This window comes from Narcine bancroftii, chromosome 1, assembly GCF_036971445.1.
Source record: "Narcine bancroftii isolate sNarBan1 chromosome 1, sNarBan1.hap1, whole genome shotgun sequence".
NCBI classification, from domain to species: Eukaryota; Metazoa; Chordata; class Chondrichthyes; order Torpediniformes; family Narcinidae; genus Narcine; species Narcine bancroftii.
The window spans coordinates 446,192,563-446,214,895 of NC_091469.1; the positions used below are offsets into that span (position 1 = coordinate 446,192,563).

General features: G+C 38.8%; 1 protein-coding gene across 3 annotated transcripts in view; it reads right to left on the reverse strand.

The window, feature by feature from the left end:
* The window catches only part of svila (supervillin a), a 241,297-nt gene that overhangs the window by 176,177 nt on the left and 42,787 nt on the right, over positions 1-22,333 (reverse strand). Inside the window, exon 2 of one of the 3 annotated variants that reach the window (XM_069914482.1) lies at positions 17,733-17,797. In XM_069914482.1, the coding sequence (XP_069770583.1) occupies positions 17,733-17,797 (65 nt within the window). Of the gene's footprint in view, positions 1-10,904; positions 11,311-17,732; positions 17,804-22,333 lie in introns of those variants that run through there. The other 2 variants (XM_069914483.1, XM_069914484.1) reach the window with 2 other exon arrangements.

The following is a 22,333-nucleotide window of genomic DNA, read 5'->3' on the forward strand; positions in this document are numbered from 1 at the left end:
AATTTCCATACAGAAAGTTAATAAATATAAATGATCAATAATAAATATTCACAATTATAGAGATGCAAAAAAAATTTCAATGGTTCAGGCAGGCCTTTTTGTAGCCCTAGAGTAGTTTATAGCAGGGGTAATAAGGGGAGGTTCAAGAGCCTGACACCATTGGAAAAAAACTGTCCTTGAACTTGCAGGTGCTGGACTTTGAGCTTTATACCTTCTTCCCTTACGTAAAAGGAGAGGCTGTGACCAAGGTGATGGGGGTCCTTTATGATGCTGGCTGCCTTCTTGAGGAAATACCACATAAAGATGAACTCAATAGATGGGCGGTCAGGAGCCTGTGATGGACCTAGCAATGTTTGCTACCTTCTGCATTTCTGGTTACTTGAATTTTTAAACCAGGCTGTGAAGCAACCCATCAGTATCTACACTCAAGTCCTATTAAAGATTGTTTGAGATAATTTTACATACTTAGGGGTTAAATTTACTAAACAATTAAAAAATTTATATAAACTCAATTTTTCTCCTTTATTCAAGTACATGAGAAGGTCTCCTTTGCATCATCTTTAATAGGTTGTATTAATGCAGTTAAAATGATAATATCAACCAAGTTTTTATATCTATTTCAAGAAATTCCAGTTTTCATCCCAAAGTCTTATTTTGATAATGTTGACTCAAAAGTTTCTTCCTTTACTTGGAAGAACAAGAATTCTAGAATTAGTAAATTTCATTTACAAAAATTGAAAAAAGATGGAGGTGTGGCTCGACCCAATTTTAGATTTTATTACTGGGCTGTTAATATTCATTATCTAAATTTTTGGATTTCTTATTCTGACAAATTGGATCATCCATTATGTGGAGATTTAGAATTGAAATCAAAACAGTATACGCATACTTGAATTTCTAAACCAGACTGTGAAGCAACCAGACATACATTTCACAGTGCACCGGTAGAAGTTTGATAGAGTATTGCATTGTATTTCCTACTTAAAAAAACAAAAAATAGTGAAAACAAAAAAAGTTTGATATTTAATAATACGCCAAATCTCCTCAGTGTTTCCAAGTAAAGATATGTCTTCTTCACAAATTGCCTCAATCTACTAGCTCCAGGAAAGTTGCTTTGATATTCAGGCTGCCAGGAACATAAGTGTTACGCTACTCCACCTCCAATGTAGACAGGTGCATGATCAGTCAAGTTCAAGCTTTAGATTCTTGGCTATCAACATTTCCCATGACTGAACCTGGACCAACTACATCGATTCAACAATTTGAGAAAGTGCACCAAAACCTCTACTTTCTTGGAAGAGTAAGCAAGTTCAGCATTTCCTCCATGACACTCAACAATTTCCACAGGTGCTCATTGAAAGCAGAATAGATGGATGCATCAGTATGGTATGGGAGCTGCTCAAGACTGCACACAGCAATAAAAGGCAGGGCAAAAGGCAGTGTATGCAGATCAGAATTTCACACAAACCTCCTTGCCTTCATGCATTCTATTTGCATCTCCCACTGTCTGAGAAAGGCAGCCAACACAATGGAGAGCCCATCCCACCCTGGATACGCTCTCTTCTCTCCATTAGTTTCAAGAGTGTGAAAGTACGCACCAACAGGTTTACTTCCGGTTTCTTCCCTGCAGCCATCAGGCTCCTGAATGAACCCCTTTACAGTGCTCTCATGCTCGCCTTGCTTGGTACTTGTTGATCTTTTTCATGGTTACTTTTATACTCTAATTTTGCTCTTGCCCCTCTACTTCGTATGGTTGTATACACGTTAGATTTGACTTGAGAGACTGTCCACAAAAGAACCTTTCTCACTTTAAGTTTAATGTGACAAACACACTTTCTGTGGAAGTCCAGAAGATTTAAGTTTTTGGACTCACTTCCAACAATTTCTATTTTATTCAGCTCAAAAGTAATATCAAAACACTACCAAATGACGATAAGCACAAATGCAAGGAAAGTAGAATTGAAATAAGTATTGGCTGACTGCTCACCAAGGCAAGGCAGCAGATACACACTCTTCAATACCTATGTTAACCACCCTTGCCTCAGCAAAATCATTCGATTGTTATCCCATGATCTATCATAGAAATACAAGGTGGGGCCAAGTGGGAACAGTGCAACAAGAAGCACAGACAACTCTTGCGTAGCATTGCTTTTGTCTCGAAAAAATGTCAGAAATTCAGGAAATTTTTATTTTTAAAAAGCTGAATTGCTATAATTTTGTTGAAGGTTAGTGAACAATTGGAAAAAATATGCACAGTAAATTATTCAGCAAATCTTTAAATTGTTTGGGCCCAATCAACTTTTAATATTTATTGTAATCAGTAAAATGACTGCCAAAGTTCGGCCAACATCTTTTGGGGACTTTCAAATCCTCCCTCACCCAGTTAACATAAGCCTGTAGGGCTAATAAAATTCAAAGAATTGAGGAAAGTGTTGGTATCAGGCTGGAGGATGTTCTTTGCTACTGGCGCAGGAATTGGATACCCTCGCCTTAGAGCTCCCCAACTATCTCAACAGTAGATTAGACTTTTGTCACTTTGGCACATGCCAGTGTAAATGCAAATCAACAGAACTTAAAGAATAACAATTTAACAGAACCAATCCTTAAATATCTAAATGGTATTAACATTTGGGTGCAGTTATGCATTATTCCATTCTTGAACTTGAAAATGAAATGCAAATAACAGAAAATAAATCTTAAAATTAACTCAAATGAAAAAAGCATTCTAACTGAATTTTATCAATTCTCCAGTAAATGTTCCAAAAAATCTATACTTAACTACTTTGAAATGAAACATTTGGCAAGAGACAAAGTCAGTCTCCTTGACAAATTTCATAAGATAACAGATAACCTCTTTTTGAAGTACATGGCTAGATTCAGACCAAATCTGGTTTGCAAAAAGACCACTGGAGTGGACAGAACAAAAACAGCTAATGTTTCCCATCATAATTTTACACAATAATGTGTAACAGAATGTAGAGTTCAGAAACTGGCTCGACGAACCAACTTGTCCACGTCAAACAAGGTTCCTTCCTCAGCTGGTCACATTTGCCTGCATTTGGCCCATATCCCTTTAAACTTTCCCATCCACGAATTGCCTGTAACTGCCTCAGCAGTTACAGGCAAATCTTGCGATTTTATTTTTCTGCAACTTCAGCTTAATCACACCCTTCCTAAAGAATAATGACCAGAACTACACACAATACTTCAAGCACACCTGCCTGCATTGTCACCTATTACTTGATTGGTGGAGAGAGTCAAAAGCTTCAAGTTCCTGAGAGTTCAATTTCAGATGGTCCCTCCTGGAGTCCAGCACATCAAGGCAACCATGAAGAAGGCACCCCAATGTCTCTACATTCTAAGAAGTTGCAGGAGCTTTGGGCACTGTGGAAAGAATGCCGACTGATTACATCACAGGCTCGTTTGGAAATTTGAATGCCCAGGAAGGCTGAAGGCTCCAGAGTTAGCAAACATAGCCAAGTCATCACAAGCTAAGGAGAACTGTAGATATTTATTACCTATCTTTTGTATTTATCATTTCTTTTTAATTCTATTAAGTATACTATTGTAGAGATCATCTTTGCTACCCTGCAAGTAGAGGCCATTTCCATTTGAATCCCTGAAGACAGTCATAACTGCCAGTTCTATTGCCACACAAGCCGTCGCCCATTGTTCAGTAGTGATGCTGTCAGTCTTAACACGCCCACAAAACTGTACAACTATGGCAGCAACAACAATAACTAATACAAGTGAACATTAAAAACAGTAACAAAGGGCTCATACTCAGAGGCACTTTGAATTTATTGTCAATGCAAATATTTCATTGCATTCAGATGAGATGTGCAATGTGGAAAAGTGTGAGATATAACAAGCTTATCCCCAAAAAGGCCACAAGACAATTAAAAGTACAATGCGCTTTTATCCTCTTCTGGACAAAGACAGCACCTCCAAATCCCTGTAGGGAAGCAAATGCACAGGGTGAATCTGACTGACCAAAATTTCTGCCCGTCTGTTATGTGTTACTTGGGAGGCTTCTTAAAAGAACAGTGATGCAAGATTCAAATAACAAATGAGATTTTACTTACTGAGGTCTTTCCACCATCTCAGGAAACTTCACATACTCACATATGCATTCGCCCCATAGTGGAGCACTACAGTTAATAAAGTGAGAAGGGTGTATTCTTACGTGTTTACAAAATAGTTCACATTATCTTGACTATAACATCCCTCCTTCTCAAGATAAAGAAAAATTTAGTGTTCATGATCACTTTCTTTCCAGTGCAACTTAAGTAATTGAACTTGTACACTAGTTTATTCACACAACTATTTTTAAATAGTTCTTATTGATATTGCACTGGTGGCAATATGTTACTTCGCCATCTTATGGGTTTGGCTGCGACTATTGGGTTTTGTGTTACTGGTACATGTGTAGGTGATGTAGCTTGTTGAGCTTTACCTAACAATTGCTGTGTTGATGTTTCAGTATTAGTGGTTGTGGTCTCTTCACTTGATAGTGGTGTTGCAGGCTTTGCTGGTATTAAAGCTTTCTGCTTCATCACATCTTGTGTCAGCCGGTTGTGAATTCTGTACCTCCTCAGCTGATCGCCAGAGTTTGTCTCGACAATGTATGATCCTGGTGTCTCAGCTTCTCTGATGACCTTTGCTTGGGTCCATGTTTTCCAACATTGGCTCTTGAATTTGCACATGCTGCCTTCTGAAGAGTTCTAGCAATGCTTCGGCAGGTTTGTTATAATGCTGTTGTCCTTCTTGCGTGGGAGCCAGTCTTCTGGTTTCCTCCTGGTCTTCTGAAGGGTGTATTTTGCTTGGCAGAGTTATTTTGTATCTCCTGCCATTTAGAAGTTCTACAGAGCCCTTAAAGATGTTGCTCGTAATGATAGAAGAACTAGGTCTGGGTCTTCTTTTGTTTCACGACACTTAACTAGTGTGTGTTTCACAGTTTGCACTGGTCTTTCAATGAACCCATGACCTTTGGGGTAGTATGGGGATGATATAGTGATAACAAACCCACATTCTGCAGCCAGCTTTCTGAATTCTTGTTCCATTGTCACCTATTACTTGATTGGGTATTCCTTGTTCAGCAAAGAGTGTCCTCATTTCTGAGGTGATAGTTGATGCTCTCAGGTCTTTCATCCTTTTGAAGAATGGAAACTTAAAGTAATAACAGGCTACTATTAAATACCACTCTTGATTCTCAGTGAACAAGTCTGCTCCCACTGTGTGCCATGACCTGGCAGGTACTTCTGTGGAAATCATTTCATCTTTTTGTTGTGTTTTTCTGTTTGTGATTGGAGGTCGGCTCTCTAATGGAGTGTCTCTGTTGATCCTTTTGGATATCATCTTCATCTGGATCTCACAATTGACAGATCATTTGCAACTCCTGGCAGCTATCCAGACCTAAAATTGCTGGTACATCTGCGTCTCCCTTGTGGCAGCCATTGATCTTAGCTCTCTCTAGCTGCTTGATCATGGGTCCACCACAGGCCGTTAATGTGACATTTGCTGTTTCCAATGCACTGTCTTTCAGATATCCTTTTATTATTTTCTCTAGGAAAATCTAGTGGTAGAGTCTGAGTGGAAGGACATTGCTGTGTGATCCAGTATCCACCTTCACCTTTAGGTTAAATATCGTAGGTTTGTTCTGGATTGTGCTCTGTATTTGGATCCTTATGTGCAACTCGTTTCCTTCTTTCAGCTCACCTGACATCTTGTGAAGGTGTGTGGATTCTATGTCCAGTATCTGGGTGTCGGAATCCTCATTGTGGTTTCCTTTTATGTGGTGGATCTTCTGGTCTTTTTTTCTTCACTGGTATTACTGTTTTCTTCACTCTAGACTTGTACATCTTCACCCAGTGGTTTGCTTTACTACAGGTTCTACATTCAGAACTGTAAACGGGGCATTTGTTTCGGTCATCGAAAGGGTGTTTTCTGCTGCACTTATTACAGGTCTTGGGGGTTCGCATTTTTTTTTTTTTTAAATTGTGTTCTTTATAGCATCAACCTTTCCTTCCCTTCGATGTGGGTGGATCTGCAATAGATAGGGATTTCATTTGTGTCCCCGTGGCTTCGAAGGCTCTGGCTGTGTTTCTAGCTTCTGCCAGCTTCAAGCTATCCTTCCCTACAAGAGACTTTTGCAATTCAGGATGGACACTCCCCCACATCAGTAGATCAACTAATCTTTCCTCAATATCCTTAAATCTGCATTTTGCAGTGACAATTTTTAGCCCAGTGAGGATGTTATCAACAGTTTCATCAGTTTCTTGCATTAAGCCTTGAAATTCATAAAGTGTTTAATTCTATGATTAGACCTGGGTTCAAGGTGAGAAGCAAACTTTATAAATATCTGCTCTGGATCATTTTTCTCCACCTCTGTAAGCTCCCAGCTATTAAACAAGTCAAAGCCACACTCCCCTGTCCAGAGAAGTATATAACTGACCTTCTTCTCTGCTGTTCCATTTTTAAAATAGCTTTTGAATGCTAAATTGCACTACTGCTGAAACATTTTAAACGATTCAACAATGTCTTCAGCCTCCAGCCCATCACTGGATGAACTGCTGTTGCTCCAGCCATTTTTTTTTTGTAATGTTTTTTCTCTTCTTCTCCTTCATATTTCAGTGATTTACAATTGTATGGCTTTATTCTTGTTCTCTTATAACGGTGCCATCATGTTATGCCTCTGTGTTACTCAGGAGGCTTAAATAACTTAGAGATGCAAGATTCAAATCACAGAAGAGATTTTACTTACTGATGTCTTCCACCATCTCAGGAAATGGCTCACACACTCACATATACATACGCCCCCATAGTGGGGCACTACAGTTACAAGGGTGTATTCTTATGCGGTTACAAAGTAGTTCACATTATCCTGACTAGACAGCACCATTTATGCTACATAATCTTGGTAAACAGATTCAAATAGTATAAAAACTGGTCAATGGAACACAAATTATTAAACAATAATAAATTATATGGAAGGAAATGTAATTATCTGGTATTACAAATTCAGAAGCTTTTTGGCAAATTTTATGGCAATTGAATCTATACTAGCCTAACAGACACTGGGGTGAAAGAGTACTTTTGCAACTTAAAGCCCATAATCATGGACCAGGGACTAGGAAGGATCCTACTAATCAGGATTATCTTTCTTCTGGATTTGGTCTAAATTGCAGGTCTTTGGCCTTGAGAAACTGTCATTTCTGCGTCATAAATTTATACATTTCATGATGGTCCACAATGAAGTATATTTGAGCACTGGGAGCACATTAAATAAAGTGCAATTAAAAAAAATCAATTATAAATGAATTTCACAATTTTACAGGAATGCATGTTTACTTTGACATAAAAAAGGATTAGTGGTATCTCCCAAAGCTTGTATACATTAGATTTGTTTTTAAAGTTGTACACAATTTCATGGGGCACCATTATGTCATCTCAGTGAGCAACTTGTATGTCCTTCATTGGGTCAATAATTTTGGAGATATTGAAGGCAAGTCAAAGGACAGCATGCAGACGTTAACCATCCACTGCAGACATCACTGGAGAAGAAAGATTTTAACATCTCATTAAAATCTAAAAGTTTTTATTAAAAAGTATTTTAAAAACAACTTCTTAATTTTGAACATCTGTACATTTGCATGTACAGACTTGCATGTTCAGGTGTCAACTTCACATTTACATTTAATTTACCAGTGTATTTGGCAATTTTTTTCTCAATAGAACTTGAAATGGTTTCTAAGAATAATCTGTTCATGAAAGGCCTTGGTATCCATGATGTCCTCTTCCTTCTTTAAAGTAATGTGGGTTCCCCTCTACCACCTTCAACTCTGTCACCATCTACCCTGTGCCCCTCCACCCCTATGCACAACAGTACAGCAAAATTCCTTTTGTCCTCACCTACCACCCCACCAGCCTCCGCATCCAAAACATTATCCTCTGCCATTTCCATCACCTGTTTTGAGGTGCACGTCACATTTTATGTGATCCCCTCACCAGACTCATCTGCACTTCGCAATAATGAAAAGTGACTGTACTTCATGAGAAGACTAAAGGCTACCAGCCAACATAATGTCAAATGTCTACAGGAGCTCTATTGAGAGCATTCTGGCCGGTTGCATCATAGTGTGACGTGGTTGCTGTAAAGAAATGGATGGGAGGTCAAAGCACAGGACTAGAAGAGTGTCAGAGAGCATCAAAGGGGTCTCCCTTCCACACCTCCCCCCCGGATTGTTATCTGAAGTGAGCATTCAAAATGGTTGAGGACCCTGCACAGAGTATGTTTCAACTACTCCCATCAGTACATTGTACACTGCAGCACCACCTCCCTGCCCTTGAATTCAATGCCTCTCCCAATGAAGGCCAGCATTCCATTTGTCCTCTTGATAACCTGTTGCACCTGCAAACCAACCTCTGATTCATACACTATAGAAGCACTCCCAAGAACAAAGATGAGGAGAAATTGCTTTACCCAGAGAGTCGTGAATGTATGAAATTCCCTGCCCAAAGAAGTTGTAGAGGCTTCCTCATTAAATATTATTTAAGATACAGATAGATTTTTGCATTGTATGGAAAAGGATTATGGGGGGGGGGGTGGTGGGGGGAAATGGGGGAAAGGCAGGTCAGTGAAGCTGAGCCCATAACCAGAAACCAGATTAGCCATTATTTATTGAATGATGGACCAGATAGTCTAATCCTGCTCCTATTTTTTAGGTTTTCATAATGGCTACAGCCAAACAAGAGACCTTCAAATACCCAATATATAAAGGTACATACGAAATTCTTTGAGGAAGTGATAAACACCCATGGAAGTTCAATATCAACAATTTACAACCATTAAATGTAACCAAATTAAAAATAACCTCCAAATACATGGAAAGTTTAAAAAGATAACCTATTCATTTTGAAATTCCTCGCATTGAAAGATTCAATAATATACAGCGTCACATGGCCGAGGAATGACAAGACTAAATTCTTGGCCACCAGCTGCCTCATGGATATTTCTTAACCTGTGACACATGACTTCACAAATGTGCATGTCAAGTAGATATCTAATCAACTGATTAATGACTGCAGAATTCAAAGGGACAAAAGTGGAATGAAGTTTGATGAAAGTTGTAAGGACCAAGGTCACTGATCCAAACATTTACATCAAAACAAACAAGGTAGTCAGTTGATTGGAAGCAATTATTAAGCTATTAATATCTGGGTGAATTCTGCTGTAAAATGATCTTTTTATTTTAAAATCAATCCTTTGCATGATACCATTTAAAGTTAGAAACCCAACTTGAGATGATAAGAGCTGATGTTGCTTGTACAAGTTGGAACATATAAAAATAAATAATGCCACAACCCATAAATTTTTCTTAGAAAATCCAAAATCTACAGTGTAGATCTGTTCTAATGTTCATTTAGATAAATACCTCATTGTAAAGCAATCTGACTGAAAGTGCTTTTTGAGGTATCTGTTACAGTATTATATAAATATTTTTAACATTATAGTATATATAATTTTGGAGATTGAATAAATTTTAAACATACAGTTTAGCTGGAAGTCTTCAGAAACTGTTAGCCCATGTTGGAGAAAAGTGGAGATGGACATTATTGTACGGTGAAACAAATTTTACCATGTGCATTTCAAAGTACAATTGAAGAGAATGATTTGTTTTATATACTAAAGGCTGACAAGGTGCCAATTACTGGGATCACCATACATAAACCTGCATTCAAAAGCTTAGATTTGCAGAATCAACGCAGATGAATGAATAGTATTAAAGTAAAATTTTACACTTTTGTGGAATATGGAGACAAAATGATATCAACTAAAATAAAGAACGTTATCCTCATGAAGTTTGATAAAATGCAAGGTCAATTTAAAAGTTTAAAGAATGTATATATAAAAAAACATTTAGGCTATGGTTGTCAGCAATAGGGCAACAGAAGTATACAAACGTCACAGAAGGCAAGACATTCAGTGACCAAGATTATTTTCAGCCATTAATTAGCAACACAAGAGCTAACGAAGAGAACAAAGGGCTGTATCCATCAGGCTATTGCAACAAAATGATTGTCAAATCCTTGCAGATTCTTTAATAAAAGACCGTAAAAGCATTCACAATTCCAATGAGAATCGCTTTCCTGCAGCATAGAGATAATGGTTAGATCTATTTGATATTGTGTGTGGTTTTTTTCATGAATCATTCATATCACATTTACTGGTGAGCCAGGGAATGAGTTCCCCAAAATGTTATAGCCATGTGCAATCAGCTGCATCACTCAATTAGAAACTATAAAGCCTGCATCATGCGACCAATGACGTTTGAAGCACAAATTAGGATAATAGCCAATGACATGAGAGTTGGGCAAGGCCAGTGTCTATTGATTAAAAATATAGTTCATCAAAATGGTTGCTCTTGTTTGGAAAAATTGCAACACTTCTGGAAAATGCAACTTTCCATTCTCTACGAAGAAAAAAGAATTCTATTCAAAACTTCTCATAGATACAACATATTATTAAGGTATATAATATGCATGTGCATACTTGTCATTATCAACCATCTTTCACCAAATATAAGAAAGCAAACAAATTTGTTCTTTCAAAACCTTCAGCATTTTTATCCAGGTATTTGTGTAAAGAGGCTTAGTGCATCTACAAGTCTGAATAGGTAAACTACGTAAACATCTTTTTTTGAAATTAACCAATCCAACTGATTGAGAAATTAAGCTCCGTGCAATTTTCCTTACTTAAAAGCCCTGCAGGCCATCACATGATCAACAATGACGGACATGCACATCATTGGTAAACAAAAGATTTTTCAGCATCAAGTAACACGCTCAATGAAACAGCTGTTAACATTTCCTTATTTTACCCCACTGAAAAGCATCCTACTTACTTCAGTGGAAGTGAGATTTCCTCTTCCAAAGGTATAATTTAGAATATTTAAAACTTCTGGATTGTAGTCAATTCATCAGCTTCATAAAGTTCAGGTTCCTCTCAAGATACTTCATGAAGTTTTGCAATTCAAGATCCTTAAATCGTTTTGCCAGTTAAAAAAGCTACCCTTGCAGCTAAATGGGCAGCTCAAACTATTTTTGTATTGTTTTCACGAAACAAGGGTTTCAGCAAAGAATGGAAAATGCATCAGCAGTAAAGAGGATGCCAAGGTTTCCTGTACAATTACAACAGCTTGTCAATTATGTTCTTTATCACTATTTCCAAAATATTTCCAACTCTGCAAAAGAATGGTTTTAAGATCAACTATACTGAAGAACTATGCTGCTGTAGTTACACACGAGCTTCCATCCAACTGTCTGTCCATCATAAACCAGTCGGTTTTTCAGATAGAACTATGGATTCATTTCAGTCTCTGAGGATTCAGGGCCAATTGCAATGTGCTAATGACACATAGGACCATCCTTTTATGGACTGAACAGTGAGCTCCGATACCAGCTAATCTGCCATAAATAGCCTTTGGAATGGAGAAATCTGATCAGCTGTTGCAACAACAGTTCCAGACTACAGCTTTATTCTTTCTTACTGCCAATAACATTTGAACACTTGTTGTTGCAACTTAGAGACTGCTGTTTAATCACTTCCAAACCCCAGGTATTCGGTTAAAGTGGTCAGAGGAATAACAAATTACAACAAAGTAATGCTTTGGAGCAAGTTACAAAATGTTTAGTTGGTTCCACACGAACTGAGCAGAAAGTCAATATCTCTCATTGAGCTTCACAGACAATTTCAGTATACACTCTATAGATCTGCAGACATTTCATAGCCAATCTTGTGACTTGGCACTCTTCTGAGACAACAATGGCCAATGGAACAGAAGTCTTACACCTTGACCAGATTTTGAGGCTTGTGGATACTACTCAGGATCCAAAAGCAAAGATACACTTGATCTTTCGTGTGGGGGGTGGAGCTTCTGAAAACACAAGTAACCTGCAAATGGAGATAGCACTGAATGCATTTCAACATTTTACCACGTTAAGATTTATGCAAGCGACAACGTTCTCAATTACACATCTTGAGATCGCAAATAACTGCAGATGCTGGAAATTAAAAATTTTTTTAAAAAAAGCAAATATTGAAAATACTCAGCAGCGAAGGCCACATCTGCAGGAAAAGCAATAAAGCAAATGTTTTAATTGAAAGCATTTAATCAGAATCATCCTTGCAGCTCCACAAGCTTCTTTTGTCTCCCTCCCAGTTCTGACCGAAGGTTTTCAGCCCAAAATATCAGCTCTGCTTTTCTTGCCACAAATTCTGGTTGACCTGATAGGTATTTCCAGCATTTTCCATTTTTATCTAATACTCCTGAAGAAGTAGAAAGTGACTCATTTTCTTAACATCTATCTGAAGACTTGATTGCCAGAGTTTTATAGTATAGAAACAGACAAGCTGGGCTGAAGAGCCTATGCTAACCAAGTTGACACATGTTTTTGCCCTTTTTGGCTATCGCCCTCATGGGACCCAGCTCAAAGTTTATTGGCTCCCTTCCCTGTGAAGCATTCAGGTTTTGGTTCCTTCCGCACTTCTCTCCTCCTGACTGTAAAAAAATTATATATATTTATGTTATGCAAGGTAAAGAGAAATCAAGACTTGTACTTAAATGTGCTGTGGCTCCCAAGAGGCTGTTGAGCTTCCTGAGAATGGTTGCTCAAAATCCTTCCCATCTATATACCCACCTAAATGTTACTTGAATGTTGAAATTGTACCCACCTTAACCTCTTCTTCTGGCAACCAGCTTCATACAACTAAGGCTGCAAAAAAGATCCTCTCAACTTAAATCTGTTCTTTCTAATTTTAGGCTCCCATTACCTGGAAAAAAAGACTGGACTATGCACCTTAATACTGCCAGACATGATTTTATAAACTTCTACTAAAGACACCTCCTCCCAACCTCCTACACTGCAGGGGAAAAAATATCCAAGCCTAAGGTTATACATGTTTACACTTTAAATCTATCAAACCTATGGCTGGCAGGCTTGGACAACATGCTCGTCATTCACAGTAGATTGCTCTAAAAAGAAACTTCAATACATTTCAATCAATATGGTGAAATGTTTGGACACTTTTTAAAATTCTCCCAAAACATTTGCCAATCACTCTAAATCTGTTGTGACAAGTTTGGATTCTAATTTAATATTTCATTTACTCAGCGTCTAGAAGCTTCAACGACCTACATCTTGCAATGAAATTTGAATAGACTCTCCATGACGCATGCACATTTTGCAAGTGTCATTCAGACTCTGCCCTTCCTAAAATACTACAGTTCAAGGGTCTGTAGCAGAGTGGCGATCAGGAGCCCTCACCAGTTAGATGCATGGTTACATATGCACTTTCAGTTGTCATGGTAGTCAGACAAGTGGGGCAATGGTTGTATGGGGTCAGAGGAGGTGTCGTGATGGGTTGGAGGTAGGATTGGGCATTCCTCCAGGAAGTCTTGAACTGTGGCAATTTCATAACTGCATGAACATAGCAAAGACTGATACAAGTGAGAATGGTTGGTGATGGTGAAATATAGCCTCCAAGAGTTCAAGCTGTAATTGATGTCCATGGCAAATACCAAAAGACGAACAGATTTTCATCTAGAGTGTGGTTATTTTGATGAAAGAGGGCAAAGACATTAGTTTGCAGTAGCAGTCAATAGCCCTGTCTATACAGCCTCTTCAAGGTGGGAATATTGCTCCACGCTTTTCTGTGTAAAAGGTATGAACACAGATTGGGGAGGGGGTGGGGGGGGAAAGAGTCATTATAGTCCTGCCTTTAAGCCGGCAGCGAAGGTAGTCACAGATCTCAATGCTGTTGTGCTACACGTCACGCCTCTCTTGCTTCCAGAATGCTTTGTACAATGCACACTGGGTCAGCATTACGCTGGCACTGTTTGGTTCAGTGTATAAAAAAAGCAAAGCTGGCTTAATGACAGGTCTTCTCTACAACAGTATTGTGAGATCTCTTGTAAAAAGGGCTAAAGAGTGAAAGCAAAGCAGGAGTAGGTCAAAAGGCCACTTATACCTGCTCCACTATTCAATACGATTACGACTCAACTTCAGAGATTCATTGGAATGTTACATTGAATGCTTATTCTCATCAGAAGCTACAAGGCTGAGGGACAATCTTGTAGTTTTACAGAGTTAGGAAAGGCATGAGGAGGGCATATTTTTAGGTCTTTTTCCAAGAATGGGTTGTCTCATATAATTGGGCTTAAGTTTAAGATTAAGATTGAGAGGGGAGAAGCTTGAAAGGAAACTAGAGGGGAAGGAATTTTCCATGCTAAGGGTGGGATGACCAACAAAAGAGGTGGGGAGGAACGTACAATTACAACATTTAAAAAGGCATTTGGATAGATATTTGAATAACATATTAATGCAGCAAATGGGATTAGAGTAGATGGTTAGCATGGACGAGGTGGGCTAAAGTTCTCATTTCTGCGCTGCACAATTCTCTAACTGTACAGCCAGAGTAGGACATTAAGTACATACACGACAGCACAAGAACAGACCCTTCAGCCCAGGCATGCTGCCAAATTAAACACTTGACATGATACATGCCAGTCAATTCCCTCTATATTGAGAAACAGTGAGGCTGAAGAATTTTATGCAAATGGTCAGAGAAGTGGCAAAATACAATGTCAGTAAGTGTACAGCCAAGTTCATTATTATCTGATAACACAAGTACAAGCAACAAAACAGTGCTCTCCAGTCCTCGGTGCAAAACATGCAGACCCACAAGCAGACAACACACATACAGAAAAAATAATACATATGCAGGACAAGAATTAGATCTAAAATAAATAAATATTGCTTTGTACAAATGAGTCTCAGATGGTTAGTGAGAGCAGTTCCTTTGGTCGTTCATCATTCTCACTGGACACGAGAAGCAGCTTTTCCTCAGCCTGGTGGGGCTGGCTCAGATGAAGATAAATGTTATGCTGGCATTTATTTCAAGAGGAATAGACTACAAGAGCAGGAAGGTAATGTTGAGGCTTTATAAGGCACTGGTGAGACCTCACTGGAGTATAGTGAGCAGTTTTAGGCTCTTCATTTGTGAAAGGATGTGCTGACATTAGAGCAAGGTCAGAGGAGGTTCAGAAGGATCGTTCCAGGAATTAAAGGGTTAACATGAGGAATGTTTGGTGGCACTTGGCCTGTACTCATTGGAATTTTTGGAAGATGAGGAGAGAATCTCATGGAAACATTTTGGATGTTGAAAGGCGTGAACAGAGTAGATGTAGAAAGGTTGTTTCCCCATGGTGGGAGAGTCTAGGACAAGAGGATACAACTTCAGGATTCAAGAGCATCCACTTAGAACTGAGATGCGAAGGAATTTCCTCTGCCAGCAGTTGATAAATCTATGGAAATTGTTGCCATAGGCAGCATGGAGGTCAAGTCAGTGGGTGTATTTCAGTAAGTGTTTGATAGATCCTGGTTTAGCCAGGGCATCAAAGATTATGGGAGAAGGCCGGGGAGAGGGCTGAATGGGAAAATGGATCCGCTCATGATTGAATGGCATGGCAGGCTCGAAGGGCTGAATGGTCCCGTCATAAATAAACTTTCTCCACACTTCCTTTAGATTCCCCCATCCTCACCTTGAATGCATGTCCTCTAGTATGTGACATTTTGACCCTATTAATGCCTCCCATAATTTAAAACTTTTAAATCAAGTCTCCCCTGAGCCTCTGATGCTCCAGAGAAAACAATCCAAGTTTGTCCAACCTCTCTTTACAGTACACATCCTTTAATCAAGGGAACATGCTGGCAAATCTCTTCGGCACCCTTTCCAAAGCTTGCATTGGTTTCTTATAATGAGATGACCAGAATTGTAAACTGTACAGGCAGTCCCCAGGTTAAAAATGTCCTATTTATAAACCTTACAAACCGACAAAATGGGCAGAAGTAGAATGCCGTCAACTTCCAGTTCAAGCGTGGTTGTGTCAGCATTGCTAGAGAGTATGCTGTACTATACTCTTGTGCGATGGTGTCTTGGTGAGAGTAGCGCACTGCATATCGCAGGCACTGGAACAGATTCAAAATTGAAAAGCACGGATTTGAACATCACACCTGTATAGTACTGTATACTCTTATTTCGTCTGATTTATAAGTGACTCGTGAACCAACAGTTTGGTGACTCTTGACTGCCTTCTTGGTTGAAAGACGGCTAGAAATGAACAGGTGCTTCTTTGCATCTGATTCCACACCAAGTTTCACATGGCAAAAATCCCAATACATTTATTACACCTGTACTGCATTTCCATGGAACCAAATCCACCAGGGGAAAAGTCCTGAAACTACTGTACAGAGTATCCATGCCTCCAAAGTGTAAATCCGATGCAAGCACTGGTGATCCATCAAAGAAAATGATCACAATTGAAAATAATGTGGAAATAATAAAATGATCAGAAAGGAGAATTGCAATCAGTCATTGGAAAAGTGTTTTACATGAATAAAAGGTAAAATATATACTACTATATGCCAAAATAAACATTTGACTAACTTACGGTAAATAAAGACCATATGTACTTGTTCTAACTTAAATACAAATTTGAGTTAAAGACAGACCTAGGTGACCTAACTTTATCTTGTACTCAATGCTCCATCTAATGAAGCCAAGCATACCACACATCTTTACCACCCTAGCTACTCACTTTTCAGAGTTGTGGATTTGGATGCCAAGATCCTTCTGCACATCAATGTTGTTAAGAGTCCTGCTATTAGTCCTGTACACTTTTCCTTTGTATTTGACCTCCCAACAAACAACATTTCAGGTTAGGGATTATTTTTACGAGGTCCATTTAATACTTCTGCAAAGACATGGAATCATCAGTATCAAACAGTGAGATGCTAGAGGGCCACTGGGTTGGGCTGCTTCCTTAGAAAGAAATGAAAGGGTTATTGTTTCAGGATGAGACTTGTTCTTGAGGCCCAAAAAGTTGCTAACCCAAGATAGTCACCATTCATTTCTCTCAAGGGATGCTGCCGGATCTGCTGAGTCCCTCCAACTTCTTATTGTTTGCTCAAGTTCCTCATGTTCATTAGCATCGATATGCCTGTTATTAGATTCAAGAAGCTTTGATGGGATATTTGCAGTATTAAAATTCTGTGCAATGACCGTTGCACTAAATTTTGAGTCATAATGCTGAGAGATCAGGTGACGATGTAAGCAAAGCATTAAAATGTAATTGGTATGTGGACTGAATAATCAAAATAGCTAATGGAATATAATTTTTGTATCTCGTATTTTTGTATCTCGGGAAATGCATGGTTTGTTTTTCATTTTTTACAGGACCTTGGTCAAATTGCATCTGGAACACTGCATTCAGGTCTTAACACAACAGGTCCAGAATTAGCAGAAAGCAGTAATAACTCATGATTAATCAGAGATCAGTATTCATAAACTTCATTTGTACATAGCTGCATTATATGCTTTGTTCCATGTACTACCTGTCATCAACTTCTCTCCTCCCTGGTTTAATTTGTTTCTTCCTTTCTCAGTTCTGATAAAGAGTTAAATAGTTCTCTTCTACCAATGTTTCTTGGCCTGTTGAATTACCTGTGCCCCCAGTGTTTTCTGGATTTTCCCCAGATTTCTTTCAACTGTAATTTTTATTTCATAAATGAGAAATCCAGACCCAGTAAATAAAGTTGTTCATGCAAAACTAGAGTTAAATTTGAAGTTACTACAATCAACCCCAAGTAATAGTGTACAAATTCAAACTTACCACAGTCTCAAAGTGATACCAGCTTCATGGCAAATAATTTTGTATCTTCTGGAGCTTTTAGAAGCCTGCTGAGGAAAAACAGTAAGTTAGTAAAGATGCACTCTCAATCATAAATTTGACCATTTGATGTGAAGTATAGAAGGGGGTGGTTTGGTGCCTTCAGACTTGTAGTAAGTGAAACATGAAAACTGCATTTGCTGGAATCTTGAGCAAACAATGAAAAACTAGCAGTCATCCAAAGTGCTGGAGAAACTCCGCCAAAGTGAAGTAAAATACAATCAATATTTTGGGCCTGAACTCTTCAACAGGAGGCCACTGGCAATCTTAAATCAGGTTTAAAGAATTATTGAAGACCCCAACATCCATCACACATCATCTTCAACCTGCTACCATCAGGTAGGAGCATCAAAATCACGAGAGCCAGGCTGGGAAATAGCTTATTCCCACATTCTGTGGGATATGTGGAGTTCACTTAAATTGGTGCGGACTAGAAGGGCCGATATGGCCTGTTTCCGTACTGTAATTGTTATATGGTTATGTTATATATCCGACTTTAAATGTGGATTTCTATTTACATACTGTCCATCAAAACAGAACTGCCATTATTAGGAAATATTCCAATTTTGTTTCAAGAATTTTTAAAACAACTTTTCACAGACAAGATTTATCAATTAATCACATTTCTGTGATATATTATTGGCTTTAAAGCACGAAGGACATCAAGGAGTCATAAAAGATGCAATACATATGCAAGTCTTTCTTCTAACAAGTTTCAAATGAAAATGTTCCCATTCAGTTCATAATTCTTTTGTTTTTAATATTTATGACAAATAAACAGAAGATCTGTCATTGTGAGCTGGGCAGTTGCTGGGATGACACATTCCCTCAATGACAGAGCAATGTTACTACATCACCATCACTGCATTTTTTTCTTACAGTGGTGCCTGGTGCGTGCAGAGAGGGAAGAAACAACGATGGTATCTTGTTTCATCAATCGGCCTACTGATAACGCTTTGAAGTCAGACGTCAAAAGGAACACTAACCATTTCCTACATGCAAAAAAATCCAATGCAAATTAGAATTCGACCATCTTGGAATGAAGCAGAGTGAGGGCTGGATCAAAATTGCAATAGGCAGCAGGAAAACCTGCGCAACTACATTGAAGGGTATGGACTACTATTAATGGGATACAAACTTCCAATTTATGAACATTCCTACATACAGACAAGAACACATAATAATATTGAATTAAAAAATTCAAAAGTCAGTTTGTATGCACACATTCCTACAATGGCCCATTAGTTCCACTCTCCCTCTCCAATTTTACTTTTGTTCTTTCTTATTAGTCTTGTATGCTTTTGATGTCATTCATTACAAGACTGTAGAGATATGGTTCCCAGAGAGGACTAGTGTATTTTCCAACATGTGGACCAAATCGACATATAGATGTCTGTAAAAACTGAACCCGTTCATTTCATGGGGGAAGGCAGCCTCTACCCTGCATTCTTATGGTAGGGAGGCATTGTCAAATTGTCTGAAGTGAGCAAAACTTTGATTATAATCACTATATATTTGATAGCTACATCTTTAAAATTTGTATCTGCCTTGCCTTATTCAAGATAATTCCACTCTTCCTAGCAAAAGGTACAGTGGTATGCAAGAACATGGCTAGAAACATGGACCAGTCTAATCACAATTCTTCACCATCATCTTCTGTGATAGATAATTGACTGGAATTGCCACTGACTCCAAGTCAAAACTAGCACCACAGAATGGAAAAGAATATCAAAATGAGCCACTGGTAGCAAGTTCCATATTGGGCAAAAAATTCATACAACTATCCTGCACTCTCAGAATATTACAGGACACAAACCATTTTACAAATCTTGTATTCGTGTTCATGCCCATCACCCTTTAACATTCCTCTTTTTAAATGATCCAAGATATTATCTAGCAAACTTTATTCAATCATCTTCTTAAGCGATCAGTTTTGGAATCAAAGACAAATTTAAAGAATATCTCAAAATGAAGTGGAGGCATGGTTTAGGGGAGAACTGCAGAATTCAGGGCCTTGGAGGTTGAACACATGGCTGCAGGTGGTAGATTAAGCACATACAGGGTAGAATTGGAAGGACACAGATCTGAGGATTATCAAGCTCAAGATCTAAGAAATAGGAAGAATGCACTCATTGGAATTAGAATTAAAGATTTAGAATTTTAAAATGACATTACTTATGGAAAGGTAATTCATTCATTTTTTTTTCCTTCAACCTATCCAACAAAAAGTCACACCACACTAATATTAGCAAGTCATTCGAATCCACTGTAGGACTGCAAATAGCCTGCCAGCAGACAAAAAATGGTTGGAGGAATTTAACAGTTCAGGCAATATCTGTGGTTGATCGACTGACTATTAACCAAAAATGAAGGTTAAAACCCTTCATCCTGAGTGAGAATGTTGCAGGGAATTAGGCAGTATGAAGAGATGAGTGGAAATGGTAAGACAGTAGCTGCAAGGTGATTGGTGGTACCATGTCGATGCAATCATGAAGGCAGCACGCCAACAGCTATATTTTGTTAGGAATTTGAGATTCCGTATGTCACAAAAGATCCTTGCAAATTTCTGCAGTTGTACCGTGGAGAGCATCACTGTCTAGTATGGAGGTGTGAATGCACAGGACAGGAAAAAGCTACAGAGGGTTGTAGATTCAGGCAGTGCCACTAGTCTTCACTCCATTAAGGACTTCTTTAAGAGGCAGTGGCTCAAGGAAGCAGCTTCTATCATAAAGGACACCCACCAACCAGGCCATGCCCTTTTTTCACTTCTACCATCAAGAAGAAGGTACAAGAACCTGAGGCCATACTCAACATTACAAAAAACAGCTTCTTCTCCTCCAGCATCGCAACAGATTTTTGATCGGACAATGAACCCATCGACACATCCTTACATTTTCTCTCTTTTCGTAAAGAGTTTTTTTTTAATCTTGTAATTACTAAATTGTAATTTTAGTAATTTTGCATGATACTGCTCCTACAAAACAACAAATTTCATGACACATGCTCATGACATTAAATTAGATGGGGATTCTGAGGCAAGGAAGGGAAAGGAGCGCAGAGAAGGGCTGGGGCGTGGAGCAATTGTTTGACTCCGGATAACCCTTCATCATAAATGTTTCTGTCTGGCCACAATTTAACTTTCTTGGCTTTTGGCAAAAAAAAAGCCCAATCTCTAAAGTCTCTGCAGACCAACTCATCAGTGAAAAGCAATACTCAAATCAAGTTTTGGCAGATCTAGTTTCCGCTAGGTCATTCTAGCAGCTGCAGATGCAACCAGAAATAAATATATACAAGCCGAGACAAGAGATGCAAGCAATGCAAAAAATTCATTTTGGTATCATCCCTCCACCCAACCCACCATATTTTCCATTTAACTAAATGTAAAATAAATTCAAAGTAATGCCCTCAGAACGTTTGTCCTCCACTATTTATGCAAGTGTAGACTTTGCCTTCGTCTTACAGGTTAACAAAATCAGGTGAGGATTATTTTATGAAGTTAGTTAGACCAATAAAGAGAAATTGCAGGGAATTCTAAGCACACCACATAGCATCTGTGCAGAGAAGAGGAAAGCTTGCATTCCAAAGCATTAATCAAAGAACGTCACGAAAGACAGGAGATGGTAGGTGCTGCATTTGAAGCAGAAGCAGTTGAATGAATAGCAGGATGAGTAACGTCTATGGAGGTAGAGGGATAGACAAAGTATTGGGTCAAGATCCTGCATATAGTGTTAGTGCAGAGGGGTTATAGTTAGTTTAAAAAGCAGTGAGAAGGTGTGGCGAGGCCATGGATGCCAAGCAATTGGTGAAAGGTGGATGATGGGCAGATGAAGGCAAGTAGAGGAGAGGGAGGATTGGAGTGAAAAGACAGCAGCTGATGGACAATAGGCGGAGGAAGATAAAGGAGAGAAGAAAAAGGGGACCGAAGGAGCCAGGTGGGGTGTGGAATGATAGAGAGAGGGAGAAAAGGCTGGACAGTTATTAAGTGAAACACCAAAGTGGCTGCAGATTCATGGATAGGATATGTAAGGAAGGTGGTAAGTGGAGCCAGATAAATGAGGAATAAAAGATAGATACTGGAATCTGAGTGAATAAAGGAAGCTGAAAGAACTCAGCAGATCAGGCAGCAGCTATGGAAAGTCCATGTTTCAATGGGACACTATCAAGATTGAAGTGGGAAGGGGAGATAAAATGCACAAAGGGGGAAAGGAGGGAGGTGCCATTGATAGGGTAACTAGACAGAAGGTGGTGTGAGAGATGGAGAGACAGGTAGGGAGAGGTTAAAGAGGAAAGGAAAGTAGGTAAAAGGAGAGATCCAAACTGAAGAACTCCCAGATTGAGGTGGGGATTCTCCAAAATTGAAACATTCAACATTCATGCCATTGGCTTCAAAGCTGTCCAGAAAGAATAGAACATGTTCCTCAAGTTTGTTTCACTTCATCCAGTGATGAAGCTGAAGACTGACATATGGGAATGGTGAGGAAGATCAAAATGATTAGTAACCAGGGGTTTTAGCAGAAATGGCAGAGTTGCAGGTGCTCAGCAAA